The sequence below is a fragment of the Electrona antarctica genome (genome assembly GCF_951216825.1).
Source record: "Electrona antarctica genome assembly, chromosome: 16".
Classification (NCBI taxonomy): Eukaryota; Metazoa; Chordata; class Actinopteri; order Myctophiformes; family Myctophidae; genus Electrona; species Electrona antarctica.
In genome coordinates this window covers 25,585,574-25,609,671 of record NC_136797.1, presented here as the reverse complement: position 1 = coordinate 25,609,671, position 24,098 = coordinate 25,585,574, and the positions used below count along the sequence as shown (strand labels likewise).

At 42.1% G+C, this 24,098-nt stretch overlaps 1 protein-coding gene across 1 annotated transcript; it reads left to right on the top strand.

The window, feature by feature from the left end:
* Positions 1-7,496: 7,496 nt before the first annotated feature.
* txnl1 (thioredoxin-like 1) lies at positions 7,497-20,697 on the top strand. Its single transcript, XM_079524232.1, has 8 exons — positions 7,497-7,746; positions 8,912-9,008; positions 11,088-11,261; positions 12,915-13,037; positions 13,763-13,832; positions 14,025-14,197; positions 16,214-16,318; positions 20,382-20,697. Exons 1-8 carry the CDS (start codon positions 7,649-7,651, stop codon positions 20,409-20,411), a joined length of 870 nt encoding a protein of 289 aa, XP_079380358.1. The 5' UTR covers positions 7,497-7,648; the 3' UTR covers positions 20,412-20,697.
* Positions 20,698-24,098: the final 3,401 nt, after the last annotated feature.

The following is a 24,098-nucleotide window of genomic DNA, read 5'->3' as shown; positions in this document are numbered from 1 at the left end:
GTCGTTTTTCGTGATTTTGGACTATTTGAAAAAAAGATGAAAATCATGAAAAACGACATACTATAGTTCATGGTTTCGGACGGCATACTATAGCATGTTGTTTTTCGTGATTTTGGAGGATTTGAAAAAAGAAAAAAGAAAAACGACATACTATAGTCCAGGGGTTCTCAACCCGTGGGTCGCGACCCCTCGGGGGGTCGCCAAATTATTTTAGGGGGTCCCCAAAAATGTTCCAAAAAAAAAAAAAAAAGGTTTTTTAATTTTTTATTTTCACGATTTTTCAAAAATAGCAGACCTACAAGCTCGTAGCGCGGTGGCGCGCTATGAGCTTGTAGATCTGCTATTTTTCAAAAGCTAAATTATAACAATGCTTAAAACACCAAAAGGGGTTCCCGCCCAAAATGGTTTAAGGTTATTGTAGCAGTCAATTTATATTGGGGGTCGGGAGGGGGCGGGGCGGGGGTCCCGAGACATTGCCAAAGCATTTCCGGGGGTCCCCGGCCAAAAACGTTGAGAACCCCTGCTATAGTCCATGGTTTGGGACGGCATAATATATTATGTCATATTTTCATGATTTTGGAACACTATGTCAGAGCCAGGACTTGAAACTGCAGCCTCCTGATTCCCAGGCAGGCTCTGTACCCAGTGATCCACTGTGCATGCTCTTCTTAAAAGGCTGAATAGATAATGACAGAAGAGCCAGAGACTTGTTTCCATTGTGGTTCATAAACATTCGAACGTCTAGAGATAAACAACAGCAAAAGAAACAATAGACAAATCTCCTGTTATTTTATTTTTTGTATTTTATTTTTGTATCAATGTTGTACTCAAAGGGAACATCAGACTGCATTGTGGCAGGTAGCAAGTAGATCAGTGACTTAGCACACTGGATGCACGCGCCGGCCGGTCGTGTATAGTCGGCACAGCCGGACAGCCAATGAAACGAAGGCTTGCCTTTGTTGCCAGGCAGTTTTGCCATCTTTTTCACCCAATCAGAATTTTTCACTTTTCTTTGTAGGGATTTGGAGACTGGAGTTCGATTCCCCCTCATGGAAGATAGATCCATAGTTAAAGTTAGTTATTGACCAGTTAACTGCCTGGTAATTGCATACCTGGATGTAAAATAATAATAAAATATGTTGAGTTGTAATTGTACCACTGTGTCTGTGACTTATTTCTCTGCCCTTGATTTTCTATACTGCTGTAAATTTACATTGTCAGTAGTTATGATTGAATTGATGAATTTGGATAATTCTTTCCATCTAGATGACCAAGTTGGGTCCGGGGACCCTCAGGGGTCCTTGAGGGAGTTCCAGGGGGTCCCCATGCAGCTAAATGATAGTTAGTAACCAAATGGACCGTTATGGTTCTGTAACTCAGAGTGTACAAATGGAACCAAATGGTTCCATTTGTACACTCATAGTTAAATTAACATTGATTTAAAAACATAAATTGGGGGACCCAGAGATAGAAATACCAGAAATGGGGGTCCGTAGACTAATGCATGTCAAACTGGGGGGGTCCTTGAAATGAAACGGGTTGAGAATCACTGCTATAGCCGGGGAAAAAAGGAAAGAATATCTCTTATGGGGGGTCCCTGGCATATGTTTTCAAATGGGGGTCTGCGGGCTAATTAGTGTCAATTTGGGGGTCCTTGACATGAAAAAGTTTGGGAACCATTGGTAGATAGCAGTAGTACTCATCATCATTGCCATCTAGTGGCTGTTATAAATCATAGCACAGCAAATGGAAGGCAGCCTCTGTAGACATTTTTAAAGCTCAGCTCAAGACCCACTTCTACACCCTTGCTTTTAATTGATTTATTTGTCTTTTTAAAAAAAATGTTATTCATGTCCTCACTGTATTGTTTATGCCCTGCCGTTCTTTCTTTTTTGTGTAAAGCACTTTGAGCTGCATTTCATGTCATGAAAGGTGCTATACAAATAAAGTTTTATTATTATTTTGTATTAGCAACAAAACATTTCTGTTGAACTCTGTGAAATTACACAACTCTTATATACATACAAAGATAAAGATAAATAGTATTAGAAAATAGATAAAATATCAAAAAACTGTGGGATACAATATATAGTGCAAATGTATCGGCTAGCAGCAGTTGAAATCCCATCCTAAAAATAAAACGTATTGAATGTATTGCTCTGTTTATGTAACAGAATTTCTTTATACAGATGTAATTTGCTGTAAGCAGTGTAGGGGTATAAACAGTGTACACACAATGATTTGTATTCCTTAAGGTGCTTCCATTCCATTCTTTTCAGAGTGCATTCTCTCTCTATGAAAAAAGTTTTAGTCATTTGTTTTTATCAACACTTGTATGTGTGTGAGTGCGTGTGTGCATGCGTGTGTGTGTTCCTCAGGCACAGTAGAGGCGTTTGATTGATTGATTGAAAATTGTATTAACAGTTTGCAGAATTACAGTACATTTCAAGCACAAACTCAATACAAAGGCTGTTAACTGTGAGTGGACGACCCAATTAAGCATTACACTTGTTTACAACAGGGTCCACCATGTTCAATTCATCAAAGACAGACAGTTGGACTGTGAGGTGATGTGGCAGCCCTCCTCCTCGCCTCCAGAAGGAGACTTTGACCTGTGCGTCCATGAAGGCAGCGCCCAACGCCTGCACTGCGTCGCCAAGGTCTGCCGCTCACTCACTCGTTAACTAAAACACCTAAAACAGGCAGGGAAAGCATATTGTTTTTTAAATGACCGGTTAGTTTGATTAGAAAGTTCTGCATTGTCCCTATAACTCATGCATCAAATCACAAAACGTGTCGGCTGAGTAGAGATACAGAATGGATTCTTCTAATGGTTTGTTTGATTTATTGATTGAATACTTTAATAACAGCTTGCAAAGAAGTACAGAGATACAGATAATGCTAAAAGGATAACACAGGCCTTGTTTCCATTCTGGTTCTATGTATTCAACTCATCAAGCGTGGGCAGTGTGTGTACTATACAGGCTACACATCTGTCAGACCCCACTTCTGCATTGCTGTACTGAAACGTCACACCTGTCCTCAGACGATTGAGGGTTGTCCACTCCATGCAGGGCAGGTGCTGGCTGGCCAGGAACATCTGTGGGATCCTTGATGTAGTGGTGAAGCCTGGATGTTCTGCTGCCTTGCACTGATCCCTCCATCTCGCCATCACCCAGGAAGCCTTGGAGGTGTCAGCTGGTGTTGTGTGAAGCAGTTCCTGAGCCTGTGTGGCAAAGGGGCACAGGGACTGGTGTTTTAAGGATTATGTTATACTTTAGCTATTGAAAAATAGCAGATCTACAAGCTCATAGCGCAGTGCTGCACTACGAGCTTGTAGATCTGCTATGTTTGGAAAATCTTGAAAATGTGGCGCAAATATTAGAATATATATTCTTTCAGAGCGAACGTTTTAAACTCCAATCTTTGCTTACGGGGGAAGACGACTTGCAGCAAGCTATACACCTTGAAAAGTACAGTCATGACTCTTACTAAACACCAAAACTCAAGTGTACACTTAAACTGTATGTTGGCTTGTTTACTGTTGAGTGAGAGACCCACAGTTTGGAAAACACTGCATTAGCTGTCTGGGTGTTATACATATTGATATGACAATTAAAATTGTATTGCTATATCACACAAATTATGTTGTATTACTGTTGTATGGTAGACAATATATTTGGGTTTCAAGTGTGGTCATCTGAACACAGCGTCTTTACACTCTAGTGAAATAGTGCATTTCATATTTAATGTAAACATACAAAGAGGACTAAGGTGAGGCAGTCAGCAGGTCACAGCGCTGTAGGGCTTCGAACCCTATATCCAGCAGAAGCTCGGATAGTACTCTACCAGTGCTTTTTTTGCTTTGCAACACCATGCCTTTACTTGCATGTGAATTATTGATGACACCATGATAGGAGTACAATAACTTTGCATTGTGAATAAAACATATTAACCACAGTGTGGTTGCAGTGTAATGCTAACGATGTAATCACAGGGCTGTCTGCTTCATGTATTATAATTAAAAGTGCATTCTGGTATTGTGAATCAATGTACTTAAATGAAAGCACCAACTTCAGTGTTTACTGACTGACCTATAATAACAATATAGCCTCCAATAGCACAGCGAGGGGTCCGGGGACCCCCAGATTTTGTAAATAGCATCAACATCAGCTAAAGCCACTATAAAGCCTATTTGAAACTAGGCGATCTACGAGCTTGTTGATCAGCTATTTTCAACAAATCAGACCATTAAACTCAGTCAAATAAATGTTAAATCATGAAATATAACATCGGGTCTTGTGTAGGGTCTAAGGAGTAAACACTGATACAGTGAGTTATTATTTTGTCTGCTGGTTGCACGAGTTCAGCCCCATGTACAGTAACAGCTCAGCACAGTACTCTTATTAACAGATCCCTGATCGATCTAAAAACGAATCCACTACATTCACCAAATCACCAAGACATATAAGCATTAAAACGTTTCCTTTGACAAGTCAGAGAGTGCACCTGTTCGTGCCCCATTGAGCCATACAACGTCTGTTTACGTTACGATGATGCTAACACGCTAATTCGATTAGCATCCCTTCCTTTGTCAAAGACGTGCAAAATAAAAAATCTGTCAATGTATACACATTATGTTACACGTCTTTATCGGCGTTTCTGTGGTCGAGACAATGCATTGTACCGACCTGTCAGTTTCTGCTGCTGCTCGGGACTTCATGTATATGACGTAAACATTAAACAGGCAGAGAGACATATATGAGTCCAGCATTAATCTCGTCCAAAAATATATAAAACGTAAACGCCAAAATCGCGAGAGAGTCAGCTATTCATTACAAAATATTTCACAGACCTTGATGTGATTGTTCGCTGTGATAAAGTAACACAAAGGTGATGATGATGATGAGTAAGGAAAAAATACAACGAGACGAGAGGATAAACATAACTCGAGAGAAGAAGAACAGAGGCATTTGGCAGGGACATTCAGAACAGCGCCACAGCCAGCCCATCCACACCCACTCTGTGGCCAGACGTATATTACATCGGCAGTGAGATTAGGACAGCGCCACAGCCAGCCCATCCACACCCACTCTGTGGCCAGAAGCGGTACTGCGCCCGTAGTGAAAATTCACTACCATAGAGAATGAACGGGACCTCGTTTAGGGCCGTTTAGCTAAACAATACGCGACGGCGGCGCGCCTTGTGTTGTCCTTGCGTTGTATTTGCTTGTATTTGCCCTAGATATGGAGTGTCAAGCAAGGAGACATTATTGGGTCCCATTTATAGTCTTTGGTTTGGCTTTTCCTCTGTCGTTCCGGCATCTCTTGGGACTGATGGGGAGAGACTGTATCTGCTATTCCGACTCTTAGCTGTTTCTGGTATCACTTAAGTTAAAAGTCAAATTTATTTATAGATCGAGATAGAAGATGTACGGTATTTGTCACAAATAAATGCAGTGAAAAGATAAGATATGTCAAGTGTACGAGTAAACATTTAGCAGCTACAAGTAATACAGTTTAAGTACATAAAGTGTAAACTTGTGTCACTAGGCTTTCCATAGTAGGCTACCTGTGGAATGATGCGTTTACCTGTCAAAACATCTGCTGTGAAAATTGCTTCAATCCATTCTCTGCAGTGAGTGTAGCCTACAAATGTAACCAAATAGCCCTGGGTTAGTTACAAATAATTTGTCATTCTTCTCATAGTTAATATTGAAGATAGATTTGGTTAAAGTTGTAGGCTATACACTCACTGCAGAGAATGGATTGAAGCAATTTTCACAGCATAGTAAAGAACTTAAACTGAGCAGACTTTTTTGGCAGAAAGTGAATATTAAGGAGTAGTGATGTCGAAAAATACCAGAAACTGGTAGCCTATTGTCTAAAGATTGATTGATTGATTGAAAATGTTATTAACAGTTTGCAGAATTACAGTACATTTCAAGCACAAACTCAATACAAAGGCTGTTAACTGTGAGTGGACGACCCAATTAAGCATTACACTTGTTTACAACAGGGTCCACCATGTTCAATTCATCAAAACATTTAGAGACGTACAAATAGACACTTCTATATAGACAAAGAACAGTACAGGAATTCATCATAATGGAGGTAAAAAAGGGAAAAGAAACATATACAGTGAGGGGAAAAAAGGGGGGGCGGTGGGGGGGATTCAGATTTTACGGGGGCCAGTTTCGAATTGCAGCCATCCGTAGGTGCCCTTTGAGAGCGGTTTTGAAGGAGTCAAGGGATTCGCATGTCTTAATGACTGTTGGTAGGGCGTTCCACATTTTGAGACACTGTGCAGTGCACCACGTGTGCTGGTGGAGCTTGAAGGCGACCCACCTACACCGCCCAGAGAAGACCACGACAGCAGAGATACAACACCGGTGTCTGGTGAAGTGGGCAAGGAGTTTGCTAAACTTACGGCACTAATTCTGGCAAAGTCAGACGCCCACGACAAGAAGCTGGATGCTATTGGAGTGACGACAAGAGCTACTGATAGCAAAGTAGCAGACATCGCCAACCGCATAACACAGGTGGAGAGCCGCGTTGATTTTTTTTGGAGACAGCGGTTGACGAAATGCGCGCGCTATGCCCATGGCTGCGGCGGCTGAAGTAGAAGCCCTTCAGTTGAAACTCGACAGCTTTCGTCGGGTTCCCACCGGACTGTGAACGTGGAGATGCCATTAAGTTCCTGTGTCATGTTCTTACAAGTTCCAACTATCCTGAAAGTTGACTTCCCCATGCCCTTGGAATTCCAACGAGCGCACAGGGTGGGGCCCGTGCGTAATGGAGATGGAGCTGGAGACGGCAGACCCACGGCTGGGAGGACCATCATCGCCAGGTTCCTGAGGTTCCAGGATCGGACCCGGGTCGCCGACGCTGCGCGCAAGCTGGGCAAGGTCTCCTGACTCCTGGAATGACCACCCAATAATGGTGTTCGCATAGCCCAAACATTTAGACTCTCGTAGAGGTTTTTTTTCGATTCTGACGAATCTCTCTACGAGAGTCTAAACGTCAAAATGGCTAATGGAAAATGGCTTTCCATAGTAGGCTACCTGTGGAATGCCCTGCCTTCTATGTGTTTACCTGTCAAAACATCTGCTGTGAAAATTGCTTCAATCCATTCTCTGCATTGAGTGTAGCCTACAAATGTAACCAAATGGCCAAAACCAAATTCTTCTCATAATTAATATTGAAGATAGATTTTACTGTAAAATGACCATAGGAAAATGACCTGTGTGATGCCTGAATGTCCATGTCAACGGCAAAATAATTACCTTTATGCCTAACCAGGCTTTTCATCCGGTCGCCGGATGAAAAGCCGCCTACTAATAAACTGTATCCGGTCAATTCCACCCGCACACACATACGCACTCACGCAAACCGATTCCGTATCCGCTGGTTATCTCAAGACCGGACATGCAAAACAACAAAACAACCTCAGACCACGCCCTACAGGATACGTGATTGGTCCGGCGTGGATGACGTCAGTAACAGACACAAACCCGCCAGCTAGGCTGCTGCTACTACACACAGTCAGAGAGGAGTAGACACAGACTGAAGTGAAACAGACGTTGTAATAAACAAAACGACACCCATAAACATAAACATCTCTGGTACATATAGCTGCGAAGTGGACCATGGTCGGGGTGAAGGTCATTGGGACGGACGCGGACTTCCAGCCGGAGCTGGCGGCCTCTGGCTCCAGGCTCGCCGTAGTCAAGTTCACCATGGCCGGGTAAGAAGACCCGGCCGAACCGCCACACACTCTCTCTCTGCCAGGCCCCGCCGCTAGCCTTAGCTTAGCTTAGCATAAACCCGGTTCATTGTAACCAAATCGTGAGCAGGCTAGCCGGCTGGTGACAATGTGATAATTAGCAGCTAAATGCTAGCAACAACAACAGGACGTGTAGTACATGTTAACAGCGTGGCTCAGACAATGACTCTGTAGTATGTGAGTTAGTTAACTTTGCACGTTTTGTCCTTTTCAAGTGTTTTTCTACGTGCCAAGTTTAGCACGCCAACGTTAGCCGGCGGAAGCAACCTTTGCTTGCCATGACTTAGCAATAACTTGCTCGTTTCGTTGGCTTTGCTTTGCTTTTCTGGGATCGTTTGCCAACTTGGGGAGATACATAAATGTTATGTTATGATGTTATTATCTCTAAAGGAGATCAGATTGTTTGTCCAGTGACTGTAGTGATGTTACATTCACTGGACACCATCATTCGTCAGCAACTTATAATTTTACATCCTGAGAGATGGATCAAATTGAACGAGACTTTTCGGTGATGTCAGGTTATAAGTGGCTGGTGGTGGCGTAGGTAAAATTGCCAATGCCAACTACAGTCAAACGTGGCGGTTAGGCTAATTGCCTGGTACATAGTGAAAATATAGTGTCTACTACTAGGTATGTTGTATGATACCAAAAACAGCATGATAACAAACAAGTCCACAATTAATCACTAGACAGGGCGTCTGGAATCTGTAGGCATATACAACTTTTAATTGTGTCATTGTGAGTTCCACCCATTTGTGGGTAATGAAATGCACTCAGGCTGTCACTTTAGCCTTTGTAACCTGCCATGGTATGGTACAGATAGCTGGCAGCACTGTTTATCCATGGTTGTGCATTGTTGTCTTCACTGAAAATAGCCAATCTATAGGTTGTGAGCTTGTAGATATTCTATTTTCGGTGTGAGACATCAGCATATGCAACTCGGGGTTAGAGTGTCAAGTGTGAATGAACTGTGCTTAGATAAAATGAACAATGTCTAGTCTAGTGAGAATCAATTCCGTCTACCGTCTAGTAGTAATAAGAATGAACAGTGTATTGTGAGAATGAACAGTGTTTTGTGGATGCCAAACGTGATCAGGTTAATGACCGTGACACACTCTTTCCTCAGGTGTCGACCTTGTGTCAGAATAGCCCCGGCATTCAACATGTTGAGCAACAAGTATCCGCAAGTTGTTTTTCTTGAAGTAGATGTCCATGTTTGCCAGGTAAGTGTTGCTCATGATCAGAATATGAATAAATGTTGCTTCGGTTGTTGGTATTTATATAACAAATGCATTCACCCCCTATACTCCTTGTCTACCACACTGTCATAATGTAATGTGTAGTGAGTATTATGCATCACATAACAGACACCTCTAGTCAGGGTTGGGAAGTAACGGATTACATGTAACGCCGTTGCGTAATCAGAGTACAAAAAACCGGTAACTGTAACGTCTCAGAGTACATTTTAAAATGTGTAATCTGGATTAACGGGGGTTACAGGCTTGGTTACATTCTCCCTTTCCCCTCATCAATCTTAGGGCTTCAAATAAGTTAAAACACCAAACAATAAAATAATCAGTCGATTATGCATGATAAATGATCATCAGTGCGCTGTGTCGCTGCTGCTGCCCATGCAGCATGCACTGCACACTGGGCACACGAGCAGCACGCTCACGTCGGTCCACTGTTCAAATGGCACACCAGTAGGCTATGCATTGCTCACTATATGATGCGGACATAACCATAACTCCATGGATATAATCTTATAGGCCGGGTGAAATCAACCCTCAACGGCTTCTGTGTTGACCAGTGTGGTGGTGGTATCAAGATCATTTCAAACGACATACATCCAAAGCTTAGCGTTGATTTCTAGATGCAAACTGAATCAGTCCGCGATTAATTGCAGCTGTGGATCGCATTGCGAAGTCAAACTGGTTCACTCAATCGCGCATATAACAATTGCGCTAGCAAGCCTGTGTGTGTGCGCGCGTGTCTCTGTCTGTCTGCCTGTCTGTCTGCCAGCTCTGCCTGCCTGTCTGTCTGCCAGCTCTGCCTGCCTGCCTGCCTGTCTGTCTGTGTCTGCACTCTGTCATGGGAGAACATAGTTGTTAAAGTGCCATTTTTCTTCTTTATTTTTTTTTCTCAATAGGCCTATACCAATTTGTACAGCATGTCTTAATTTGGCTGTATACATATATTATTTATATTTGTATATTTATTATAATGATTAGGAATTATTATTATAATGATTAGGAATTAATTTGCCTTTTGTGCAAACCTGTGCCTAGCCGAATAGGACTACATTTTAACATGAATCATAATGGTGGTACTTGAGAGCCAAATATTTTCTGAGGTGGTACTCAGATTACGTTACTGACTATAATTTATAGCAAGTAACTTGTAACTGTAGGGGATTACTTTTTTACTAAAAGTAACCTTCCCAACCCTGCCTCTAGTACAGTACTGCTGGTTTTCTCTTCTATAGTCCGGCAGCCGACAGGCTGGTTTAAAGTGGGAAATAAAAAAAACTGAAATATCCACCGCGGTGGCTGAGACCAGAGCCATAGAGTAATGGTTGAGAAGAAGCAGTGAAAGGTCCTGAAAGATACATAACGTCAGTCTTACCCAATCTCTTCTGTTTTATGAACACTAGGCTGCTGTACTTTATACCTCATACTAAGCATTTAAAGTATGAGGTATAAAGTACAGCAGCCTTGTGTTCATAAAACAGAAAGAGGTGCAGGTTTACCCCCGCAGCTATGTCGGCTCCGCCTACAGGAAATACATAAGCTGCGACCATGAGACCCGTTTCTGAATTCAAAATTTTCAAAATGTAATTATGCTTTATGTAGCATGTGACATGTCAAACTAGGGGGGTGTCATGATTCTGAATCCATTCCAAGCATTCGTTTTGCACAGAAAAACACTTCTTGGGCTAAAAATGGCCATAGCCAAATGTGCTGACCATCACATTTGTGATGACAGCTATGTTTCTCATTTATAGTGTCATTTAGATGGTTCGATGTGATAACACATGTTCATGGCACTTTCTCCAACATTGCAGTTAATAAGTCACACTGGATAATGGTATCTGGCAAATGCTGCACTGCAGTTGTAATTGTGTGAGACATTGTGGTTGACAATTGGTGTCTGGTATGGTGTAATAAGCGTTTGGACATCAATGGTTCAGAGTCAGACATGAATGGGAACCACAGCTGGTGCCATGATTGTTCAGCTAGTTAGTTAGCTAGTTCATTACATCCTGCATTTGAATCACAACATATCTTCTCCTCATCTCCAAGGCAACAGCAGCAGCCAACAACATCTCAGCCACGCCCACCTTCCTGTTCTTCCGGAACAGGGTCCGTGTGGATCAGTACCAGGGGGCCGATGCCGCGGGACTGGAGGAGAAGATCAAACAGCACGTGGAGAACGACCCAGGGAACAACGAGGACTCTGACATTCCAAAGGGATACGTGAGTTAACCGTTTCAAGTTTTCAGCCTGGCATCACTGACTGTTGGTCATGTTGTTTAGCTTGTTTTTAGGCCAAAAAAAGTGGATACCATTTTTGAGCGGTGGCACAGTCTCCAATGACAGGCTTTGTGTGTCCCCATGTATGTATGTATGTATGTATGTATGTATGTATGTATGTATGTATGTATGTATGTATGTATGTATGTATGTATGTATGTATGTATGTATGTATGTATGTATGTATGTATGTATGCAGTGATGTAAATAGGGTGCGTTTTGCGTCCCAAAACGCACTTTATAGTTTTGGGCCGCACTTCAAAAAAACCTCTGCGTCCACGGGATGCACTACTGTACTCAGCGTACAGTAATAATAATCCACGTGGGGAAAAAAATCGCGGGAAAAAAATGCGGTAAAACAAATAATCTACGGACACGATCATTTAGCATGGCCGCATGCGACCTCATCCTACGTTATAAACGATAAAATCCACGTAGGACTCGTTGTAGAACCACTAGTTTGTAAGTTAACAACAACACAGTCTGACGGGCGCCGCCATCTTGCTCAGAGACGAGCGCTGAGCGGAGCGCAGCCTGGAGACCAGAGCCGTTTAGAGAGAGAGAGAGTGACGACAACATACCGTTCAGTGACTCATGAAGCTCCGTGAATAAACAGTGAACGGGGTTGTCGCAACTCTCTCATCTACACGGCACTGCCTCCGACAGAAAGACAGGCGAACATTTTTGAGCATGACAAACAGAGTAGACCCGATTGAATGGGAAACACACATGTACTGTAACAAACGCCGACACTGTTGTATGTTGTACGTTGTGGACCGGTGCCACCACACATTAACATGCCCCCCCCACCCCCCCAAAAAAAGAAGTGCCAAAGCCAACTGCAGGGCAACAAAACATATTATCAACCCTATTTTCTAAATCTAACATCATCTGCTAATGATGATGATGTGTGCTGCTGTGCACAGCATTGTAGCATTCATTTTTATTTTGTATGTATTGTGTAATGTGTCATAAAAACAACATTATTAACAGTTAAAACTGGCAGAATTATTATAGATTTCATATAGCCAAAATCATATGAAATATGTATGTAGTATGAATGTAGAGCATTTTTTTAAATTCTAATTTATTTTGCTAGCTTTAGTTATAATAATATTTTCTTCTTCGTTTTCTACATGAATATAACCACATTATAACCATATAAGATGAAATGGGAGTTAAATGCTGCAATTTGTAAAAATGGCAAAATATGACTCTTAAACGTCGCTGAAGTGGGACTCATCAAATGTCCCTGGGACTCATCTAAAAGACCACCCCTGCATCCCGGGACTCATTACGTTGAAAACCTATTTACATCACTGTGTATGTATGTATGTATGTATGTATGTATGTATGTCCCTTGAGTACGGCAATACCGCTGGGTGATCTTAAGTGTCACTGTTGCGCAGCTAGCTAGCTAACGCACGCAGGCCAGGAAGGAGGGGTCATTACAACCACCCAAAGCCACTGCTCACTTCACATTATGGTGTGATTGTTTTCCCCCCCTTCCCTATTCCGATACCTGCAACTTCCATATCTATCTTCCATAAAATAGCAGAAAAACACTGAGTTTGTTTCTAATCTGGTTTCTTTCAGATGGACCTGATGCCTTTTGTCAACAAAACTGGCTGTGAGTGTCTCAATGAGAGTGACGACGGTGGTTTTGATAACTGTTTAAACAAAGAATCCTCGTATCTGGAATCTGACTGCGATGAACAAGTAAGTACTACAGCTGCTAAATACCGGTAGTACTGCTGTAACTGCTACAGTGCAGGCTCAAACTCTTACTACAGTGATAATACCAGTGTAATTACTACTTTCAATACTTTTAATGTTGCTACAGTATTCACTAGTCTACACAGCAGTGGCCATGTGTAGAGGCTACAGTACAGACACTCCCCTTCGTATTTTAACTTGTTTTAAAGGGCCACTTCACCACTTTTCAACCTACGTTCATATAATTGGACCTCACTAATGTTCACGATAAAATGCCACAATTTCTTTCTACTCGATCAGTGTCTCATGGGAGGCCCGTTGGGCAGTTCAGAAACCTCTTCCACCAGTGACATCATCAATGGGGTATCCAAACTAATAGAAACTGCAGGCTTTCTTCCATTCCTGAAAAGTTGCAATGCGATAATGGAAGCCATCGTTCTCACGATAATACAAATCTAAATATTGTTTTCTAAAAATCTTGTTTTACAAAATCTGCCTAGTTAACGATGTCGTCACTGGTGGACAGGATTCTGAACTGCCCGTATAGGCTTTACAGGTCTTGGATAGTGCAGTAGTTGATGGAGAGAGATGGAAATTTGTGGGGGTGTTTGACCTGAGGATGTGAGGGTGTTAACAGGTGTGACTCCAGAGATGGTGTCCTGACCCACTGCACTTGTATGTTGGGACTGAACCACATGTTTAATATTGTCCCACTTTGTCTGTTCTAGTTGCTGATAACCATCGCCTTCAACCAGCCTGTAAAACTCTTCTCTATGAAACTGCAATCACCAGACCTTGGTAAGTTGAATACTGCTCCAGAGCTGCACAACTATGATCAAATAGTATAAATAAAAGAGATAAGCAAGATATCATCCAGGCATTCATTGTTGACGTTAACCAAGGTTAGCATTCTTATCTGAATTGGATAGTGGATGCAATAACAAATTATTTCTCTTCCCTCTGTGTCTCTCTCTCTCTCTCTGTCCCCAGCTCAGGCTCCTAAGATAGTCAAGATTTTCATCAACCTTCCTCGGTCGATGGACTTTGACGATGCTGAGCGAAGCGAGGCCACACAAGCTCTGGACCTGTCAGAGGACGACCTTAAAGATGACGGTCTCATTCCACTGCGCTACGTCAAGTTCCAGAATGTACAGAGTGTCACGGTAAGGACTGCCTTGAGCGCAGTGCTGTTTTCATTTAGCGGGTCCGGGTCGTACTGGGCATTCCCCAGTAACAAACTGTGCGAGACTTGTCCTGGGCAGCTAACATGTGTTTAAAGGACCACCACACTGACCAAGCCAAATGGTGAACTCGCTCCCATACACTTCTTTCATGACTCAACACCAACAAACCGGTAAGACACCCTGAGGGCGAGAAGCGAAAGGGCGAGGTCCGCCCGGGTGACGGCAGACTGCTGGGCGAGCGCCAGCATGGGGGGTCAGATCAACATATGGAATTAATTTTGTACTGGCCATATGGAGTGTGTCTTGAGTGTACAGGGTTTGATGAGGTCAGATCAACATAATTGGAATGTCAGAACAGGAAGGACGGGTGGGAAGGATCAACATATGGAATATCAGAACAGGTCAGCTCCATGTATGGAGATCTAAGGGTTAGATGAGATCAGTGTTGTGATATGTATATGGAGATGGCCATATATGGTGACGTGTCACGAAACATGACCATATATGGAGGTGTGATGTCACGGGTCGTGACCATATATGGAGGTGTGATGTCACGAGGCGTGACCATATATGGAGGCGTGGGTGACTGGCCTCTTTTAGACGGCGACCATCTCCAGATAAAACGGCAAAGTCCCATTGTGTTCTCATTTTTGAGTGACCCTTTACACGAGAACGCACACTTTATGAAAACGCTATAATGTCGCTAGGTGGCGGTAACGGGCTGCCAAATAGACCAGTCACCCACGTACAAGAAGAAGAAGAACCAGGTAGCTCCATGGGTATCTCCCCCTTCACGCAACCCTATCGGGGTGGCGCTTCCAGAACACAACGTAGTTGTGGACGTCGCTCGCTGCCTGCTTTCTACTAACGCATCCATCAAGGTGACAGACAGGCAGCACAGAGCATGCAGGCAGAGCGTGCCACGGGATGGTTATATATTTTATAATACATTAGGCTACATAAACGCTGCTGCCCCGCCTATCACAAGGCATTTTATTTACATCATGGTTTTACATTCACCATCGCTGATGAGCAGCGCTTTGTAGGCGAGGAGGGAGGCTTGTTCAGGAACTCCATTATATCATATATGGCTCTGCATCAATGTAATAAACATATACGAGTTAAACATATGCCACCGAGTGGCGCGCTACGAGCTTGTAGGTCTGCTATTTTTGAAAAATCATGAAAATGGCACAAATCTTTGAATATATATTCTTTCAGAGCCAACGTTTTTAACTCAAATCTTTGCTTCTGAGGGGTTCCTGGAACGACATATTTTCAGATGGGGGTCAGTGGCCAATTATATATAATTTTTGGGGTTCTTGACATGAAACATTGAGCACCACTGATACAGAAACATCTTTCAGAAAACTGTCAGAATTTAGAAGATTTTTTAAAATTTTGAGGTCAGGCCTAAATGGGTTAACCAGCCCACCACACACACCAGCCTCCATTAATGTTTAGGGCTACGCAAATAATCAGTCACTCCATAAATGTCATATAATTGACAGCCACTGCAGCCAGGCTAGTATCTTGTCATAAACGTGGTGTCATGGACCACCCGTGACAGGACAGGAGGAGATGCAGGACTCCTTTATTTTGCCAGGGTTGTGCACGGCCAAACTTATTCCAATCGATGTGATTGGTGTTATTACACAACGTAGGTAGACTGGAAACGGACAACACGTAGCTATTTATAATTTAATTCATAGTTCAGGTTTTCGTTCACTATTATATCTTTAGTTGATTATGGCAGAATATACACTCCGTTGATAAATAAGACTTGACTTTGGTGGTGCCATGGTCTAACGTTGCCATCTAGTGGTAGAAAAGTACCCACTTCAGCATTCGCACATACCCACTACTAACTACACATTCCCCTTGCTGGTCTGGGGTCAGTTCTAGACGTACAGAGAGATTTCAATTCTCCATAAAAAAGTCTTCACTGTAATGTAGTTTTCACCATAGCAGTATGTTTATTTTCTGTCTCCTCAGATGTTTGTGAAATCCAACCAGGGTGATGAAGAGACGACAAAAATAAAGTACCTGACGTTCATAGGGACTCCTGTACAGGCCACCAATATGAACGACTTCAAACGGGTAGGTGTCTTAACCTTTGTCATTTCTTTTATTGAACCCCTTGTCTTGATATTAACACTTTGACGCCATACCCCGTGTTCCCCGCATTTTAATCAAATATCCAACGCTGCCGACATTGTTTTATTACCTTTGGAGCATACGCTGAAGTATTTGCAGCTTTCAACCACAAAAATCCGGTAAAAAATGGTCCGTCGTCTTGTTATGATCAGACGCACCAGCGGCCATGACAATGCGAAACGAAACCACAGTGCAGAGCAAGTTGTAGTCCAAACAAACCCCCCGTCCACTTGCATTGGGCTCAATTTCCCAGAAGCCCTAGCAGCCCAGATGATGACTTGATTTCCGGTTTCGTCATCATAACGCGACGGCCTCGTCATCAGGTCCCGGATAAATGCGCTGTTTCTTTTTAATTATTTTAAAACAGAGAATTAAACGCATTAAACAAATAGCGGGAATAGCGTATTATGCAGCGGCGGAACACTGGATCAAACAATTAGCGGCACTAGAACTGTTACAATTAGCTACAATTATTATCAAAACTTTTTATTTATTTTTTTAAATCAATTTGACTGGTAGAGTATGTTACAGTGTTTCACGATTGTTAACCCACGTTTTTCACAAGCTAACGGCATTCTCAAAACTGCACACACAAAACTAAAAACCTAACACACAAAATTCTAAACCCTGATTCTGACTTAACCCACCGAGTGGCGCGCTACGAGCTTGTAGGTCTGCTATTTTTGAAAAATCGAAGAACCACTGACATAGAAACATAGCTTTTTCAGAAAACTGTCAGGATGTAGAAGACATTTTTAGAATCTGATCTCAGGTCAAAATGGGTTAAATCTCTTAACTGTTCCCAAAATGGAACTCGTGTTTTCATTTGGTTCACACAGCCATATTTTCCACACACTCCCAAGCATTCACAGTACAATGAAGTGCAACATTGAAAACACAATCATAGAAATGGAACACAAATGAATGACTGACTATGGAGAATGAGCTATTTCTCCTTTTGTAAAATGACTCGGTGTAGGCTTACTTTTTCATAGTCAAACATAAAACGGCACACAAATATACAGCATTATTTTCTTTACATTACTGTACATGCTCAAACCTGCTCAAACTGCTCAAAAGGGCCCCCTTCCCAAACAATACTGTAATTTACAGTATAGGCATCATGCCCCCGGTTCCTGTCTTGGCCAGAGGGCCTCCACATCACAGGCAATGTTCTCCCTGTCCAAGCAGCGTTGGAAGAATCGCCTTGAGTTGTGCATACTGTAAAGCCCTGACAGGTGACTCACGTCGCCACAAGCCGCCTCCATGGCCTGGAGCAGTGTGACCCGGCTCTGTGGGTTCCGTTCATATACCTTCTACCTCCAAGCTGAACAGAACTCCTCGTCCTCAATAGGATTCACAAAAGGAGAATAAGGTGGAAGGTATAGAACGGAAAAATGTGGGTGGTCCTGGAACCACTCACGCACTTGAGTGGAAGCTCATTTGTCTCAGATGACAATGTAGTCGATTCACTGTGGGTCATCTATGTGAGCAATTTGTTGGTAACACCTGACGTGTTACCAACAAATTGCTCACCAGACCTGAATGTTTAGAGATTTGAATAGTTCTTGTGTGTTGTAGGTTGATGCTTTGAGATTTTACGTGATAAGTGTGTGCAACAACCAAACATTGTGTGTAGTGTTTGGACAACAAGATAATGTATAATTGACATCAAGGGTAATGTATAATTGACATCAGAGTGTAGAGAAGGAAAGTCAGAGTCTAATGCAGATAAGGGAGTGTGATGTAGTGCAAATTGTGTCGAGTGATTAGGTACATGAAGTGAAGGTTGTGCAAATTGTGCCAAATGTTAGATTTTTATGTGTTAACAATCGTGAAAAACTGTAATACACTCGGAGGCGTGAAAGACACCTATGATGACGACAAACGATAAAGAAAATGCAACCCCCGCTATGCATGATGGCATAGGTGTCTGTAGTACTCTCTCTGAATGAGAGAGACTCTTTAAGAGTTTTAACATAGGTGTCTGTAGTACTCTCTCTGAATGAGAGAGACTCTTTAAGAGTTTTAACATAGGTGTCTGTAGTACTCTCTCTGAATGAGAGAGACTCTTTAAGAGTTTTAACATAGGTGTCTGTAGTACTCTCTCTGAATGAGAGACTCTTTAAGAGTTTTAACATAGGTGTCTGTAGTACTCTCTCTGAATGAGAGAGACTCTTTAAGAGTTTTAACATAGGTGTCTGTAGTACTCTCTCTGAATGAGAGAGACTCTTTAAGAGTTTTAACATAGGTGTCTGTAGTACTCTCTCTGAATGAGAGAGACTCTTTAAGAGTTTTAACATAGGTGTCTGTAGTACTCTCTCTGAATGAGAGAGACTCTTTAAGAGTTTTAACATAGGTGTCTGTAGTACTCTCTCTGAATGAGAGAGACTCTTTAAGAGTTTTAACATAGGTGTCTGTAGTACTCTCTCTGAATGAGAGAGACTCTTTAAGAGTTTTAACATAGGTGTCTGTAGTACTCTCTCTGAATGAGAGAGACTCTTTAAGAGTTTTAACTTGACTTCAGTCCTATAAGCTGTAGAACTGTATTCACTCTAATGAACCAATACATCATTATTGTCTGCACCAGGCCGAAGGCATGGGGAGAGAGTATGTTTTGCACTCCGTCCGTCCGTGTGTCCGTCCGTCCGTCCGTGTGTCCGTCCGTCTGTGAACAGCTAATCTCTGGCACCGTTGGCTTGATCGCAGCCATACTCATACGCACACACACTCCCTGGATGCCAGAGCTGAACCTCTGCTCCAAAGTTTTCACATTGGCCTGTTATAGCGCCACCAGGAGGCCGCTTTGTGCAAAACAAATGTTTTGACAGTACACCTACAGATTTTGTCCAAACATTACGCAAATTGGTACACAGTCTCTCTAGAGCCATTCAACGAAACGGGTCTTTCAGATTTTTCAGACTCCATCCTGATTGGCTACGATTGGCTTCCAAAGTTCGCAGGAGTGCTCCGTTTCAAACAAAATGCTGCAAATCATGAACACATCGTGTGATTTCCGTGAAATCTTGCACGCACATTCCCACTAGGCCGAGGAAGAAATGCCACTTGAATATTTTCAACTCAGCCTCTTACCTATAACTGCACCGATCTGTGTAAAACCATGTATGCACACTCCCTAGAGGCCAAGGAAAAACCTTTGCCTGGAATTTTTCACATCTTCTCTTTATAGCGCCACCATGAGGCCTACATATGTAAAACACATTTTCTAATATTACTCCTTCAGATTTCATCCAAATTTCACGCAAATCGGTACACATGCTCTCCATAGTCATGTGATCATGTGATTTGTTTGATTTCTCATAATTATCCATCCTGATTGGCTTCTAAAGTTTTCAGGAGTAGCCCGTTTTGTACAAATCGCCACAACTCCTCAACGCAGCGTCCGATTGCGGTGAAACTGTGCATGCCTATTCCCACTACTAGGCTGAGGAAGAAATGCCACTTGACAGTTTTCAAATCAGCCTCATGGTGGCGCTACAACAGGCCAAGTCGCGTCACACACACACACACACACACACACACACACACACACACACAACCCCAAATAAACATGTTTATATTACTCCTAAACATTTTTCAAAACATCACACACTCCTATCCTCCTGGTGGAGACCTGTGCCCAGGAGGGCACTTTTTCTAGTTTTTGCTATGATTCCATGCTTTTATAGAAAGAAAGAAAAAACCCACAATGACATTGTCATTCTAATAAAAGTATAGTCACATTTTGACTTTCAATAATTGAAAGGCAACACGACAGACTACACTAGAGTGACATACATTAGGATATTTGCTATTGTGATATGGCATAAGTGTTATATAAATATATAAAGATCGGATCGGGAAAGATCGGTATCGGTATTTCTCAAAATCAAATGATTGGAATTGGATCGGGAGCAAAAAAAACGCGCTCGGGACATCCCTATCCATCATAGTTCACTGTTGCACGCCTAATTCACATCTGCATGATCTTTCTCTTCACATCTAGGTTGTCGGGAAGAAAGGAGAGAGTCACTGAGCGGAGGGAGGAGAGAGAGAGATGTAGAGAAGCCATGGTGGAGGTGACAGCGGACGGTGTTTCGCTGTACATGTTCCTCCCAGGACTCCCCCTCTCTGCTGCCAACACTGGAACATTGGCTCTGTAACAGACAGTGGGTTCTCATCTCCAGCTGCTCTTCAACATGCTCCAAATTAATTCTCCATCTGTCGAGCTTCTTCTCACTCTGGAAATAATTTGTATTGTTGTTCGAGATGGGGGGAAAGAAAGAAAAGAAAAACTGTAAATAAACAATCGTTTCTCAAAAGGCCAGTGTGTCGGGTCTTGTTTGTTTCTACAATGGTTCAGTTGTTACCAGTTGCAGGTTACGCAGTTGTAGTAGTACTAATGAAAGCCATAAAACTGTTATTAATAAATGTAATGGGCTATACATAACCTTTATTTTCTTTAGAAATATCTTCTTTCACACCAGGATGCAATGATCAGTAGACTCTGAGCAATAACCTCACCTATTATCTCTCAGACTCCCTGCCCAGTCAGAGTTAGGAGTTTGAATGAATGTAGAATGATGTGCAGGATGTAATTTGTGAAGGGAGTTAATTTAACTTTTTGGAATTTAAATTGAAAGGGAAAAACAAAAACCTCCCCCTGAGTTAGACTGGCCGTTTGGTGAGACTGCCTGGGTCCTTCCTCCGCACTTCCTCAGACTGGCCGTTTGGTGAGACTGCCTGGGTCCTTCCTCCGCACTTCCTCATTAACGCGGGCCACGGCTGGTTGTGTCTGTGTTGTCTGTGCGCAGCGTCACGGTAAGCCCATGTTTGTACTGTTTTCTGCTGGCATTTTAATGTAAAATGTAGACCTAGGCAGTGATGGAAAGTAGCTAAGTACATTTACTTAAGTACATTTTTGAGGTATTTGTACTTGAGTTTTTCCAATACTTTTACTTCTACTTGAAGACTTTAGCGACTTTGTAGATTTTGATTATTACAAAGCATGCATTAACCATTTCAGCCCTAGTATATATATTTCGACCTTTTGAAAATGGCAGATCTACAAGCTCACAATGATCTACAATTGTGAGATTTTCAAAATATTTGTGTGCATTTGAAAACTTGAGACATTCTGCATAATGAGTACTTTTGGTACTTTTACTTGTAACGGAGTAGTTCTGCATTACAGTATTGATACTTTTACTTAAATAATTTGACTACTTTATCCACCACTGGCCTACATTTTACATTCATCCTTATGTCTTTGATAGAAGTGCAAGTTGGACCACAATAAACAGGCTTGCCTCGCGCTACAATTATGGCACAAATATTTTGAATGAATGGAAAAGAATGACGATTGTTTACTAAATGGTGATGTGTTTATTGTACAGGCACAACACTACGACCAAGAAAGGGTTTCAACACCCTGGGTTTCCATTTCCCCGGAGTGCTTGTTAACGGGGTATGTGAAATATTGAATATATTGTGAACTATTGAATATAGGTTATCAATTACTTTACACTCGGCTTGCGATTTGTGTTTTGACATCAGGTGATGGAAGCGCCACGTGACGTCCGTAAACATTGAGGTTATTAAATAGGCCTATTAATTGTATATTTCTTGTTGTGACTGTACAGTGTGCAGCACTGAGGGCATTAAGCAACTAGTCGAGTAGTTTACTAGTCGACTAGTAAATCCACTAGTCGACCTTGTTGGTACTAGTTGACTAGTTGATAAGAAAAGAAAAAAAAGTTTATTTTTTATTTTTTTCCCGATTTTGTAGGCCTGACGATCAGGTAGATTATAGTTATAGTCACTATAATGTACAAATATTTATTTCCCCAAAAAAAAACGACTAGTAAACTAGGCAACTAGTCAACTAGTAAAAATGACTAGAAGTGAATGCCCAGTGCAGCTGCTGTTTTTTTAATCTGTTTTTAGTATTGTTTATGCTGCTAAGTTTTATTTACTTAATGGTATTACATTTAGAATCCTCACCATTGCTATAGACTAGACCGTAGACTACTAGAGCATCCAAAAAGGGAACTTAAATTAAGGCTACTGCTCAGAAATAGAGTTGCAGTGATTGCTGCAGTGCTTTAATGTGGTGTGCAATATTTGAGTTTGATTTGCAGCTTTATTCTATTTATTTTGCTGTGATTCTTACCTTTGTGTGTGTGGGGCTACCCCCATAGTATTTCAAGGCAGCTATCGCCACCAAAATCTGCTCGTATTTAGTAGAAATGTTTGATTTACGCACCCTACAAACCCTCAGATCAGCCGACGCAGGGAAGCTGGAAGTAGCCTCCCTAAAACTCCGGGACAATGCTCCACACGTCCCAAACTCTTCTCCCTTCTGACTCCAAAACTATGGAATGCACTTCCCATTGCAATCAGAACTGCAGATTCGCTCCCAATCTTCCGCCGCAGTCTGAATACACACCTCTTCAGACTCCATAGCACTTGCCGTAGTACTTGACCTAGCTTCGGCCTCCTACAGGCGTATGAAAAGGCTCAACTTATGTATCTTTTAGCATTTATATGTAGACTTAGAGAGCAGTTTATGTAGACTTATAGCATTTTATGTAAACATAGCACTGTATAGTATATATATGCATAGTTTCATTGTATAGACTTTCCACTGTTACGCTCTTAGCTTACGTATGATTTGTGATAACTACTTCGTATGTATTTGATGTATTGCTATGCTTTTTATTTGTTCTTGTAAATCGCTCTGGATTAAGAGCGTCTGCTAAATGCCTAAATTGTAAATTATTTGTCTATTCAGTCAAACTGAATAGGCCTATACTTACCTTTGGGGAAACTTAACTAAATATTAACAACTGTGGTATAGTCATGTATAGGAGTGCCTAGTGCCTCCATTTGTTTACACTAGCAAGAGCTAATGCTTCCACCTATTGATATTTTTCACACGGTATGACGTGTGTGTGCGAGCGCAGAATTAGCTGCCATCCTATTTGGGATCAATGCAGCATTGTGATACATTCCTCATATTTATTTCCCCATGCTTCTCTAACACAGTATAAGATAAACAAAGGCTGGCGGAAGAGTCGTAATACGGGCGACAACACGAGAAGAAAGGTAATGATTCAATTGACTGTCACAGCAGCACTGAAGTTAGAATCCTGTCCACTGACAATCCAGATAGTGAGAGAGATGCATCAAGCGTTAAAAAGAGCAAAACTAAAATAGATAAGAATTCAAATAAAATATAGGCCTATTGTTTACACATTAGATTCTTGAACATGGCAATGCAGTGATGTAAATAGGTTTTCAATGTACTGGTCTTTTAGATGGGTCAGGGACATTTTATGAGTCCTATGAGATCTATCTTCTCCACTAGTCTCATGGATCGGCAAGACAGGCTTACTTACTTAGTCCCTCCCTAGCTAGTTTTTGTTCATGGCGTGAAACTTTGCACGCACATTCCCACTACGCCAAGGAAGGAATACCACCCTACAGCACCATATATGGAGATCCAGCTGTGTAGAAGGAATACCACCCTACATTTACTCGTGACCCGTAACTGTTCTCTATTTCTCTCTCTCTCTCTCTCTCTCGCTCTTTTTTTTTTTAGAATGGGCAACACTGCACTCACTATTCACCACCCAACCAGTCTGGACCACGGTATCCCTAATGTGGAATACGGAAAGATGTTGGCCCCAACGTCCAGCATGATCCGACTGGCGACGACACC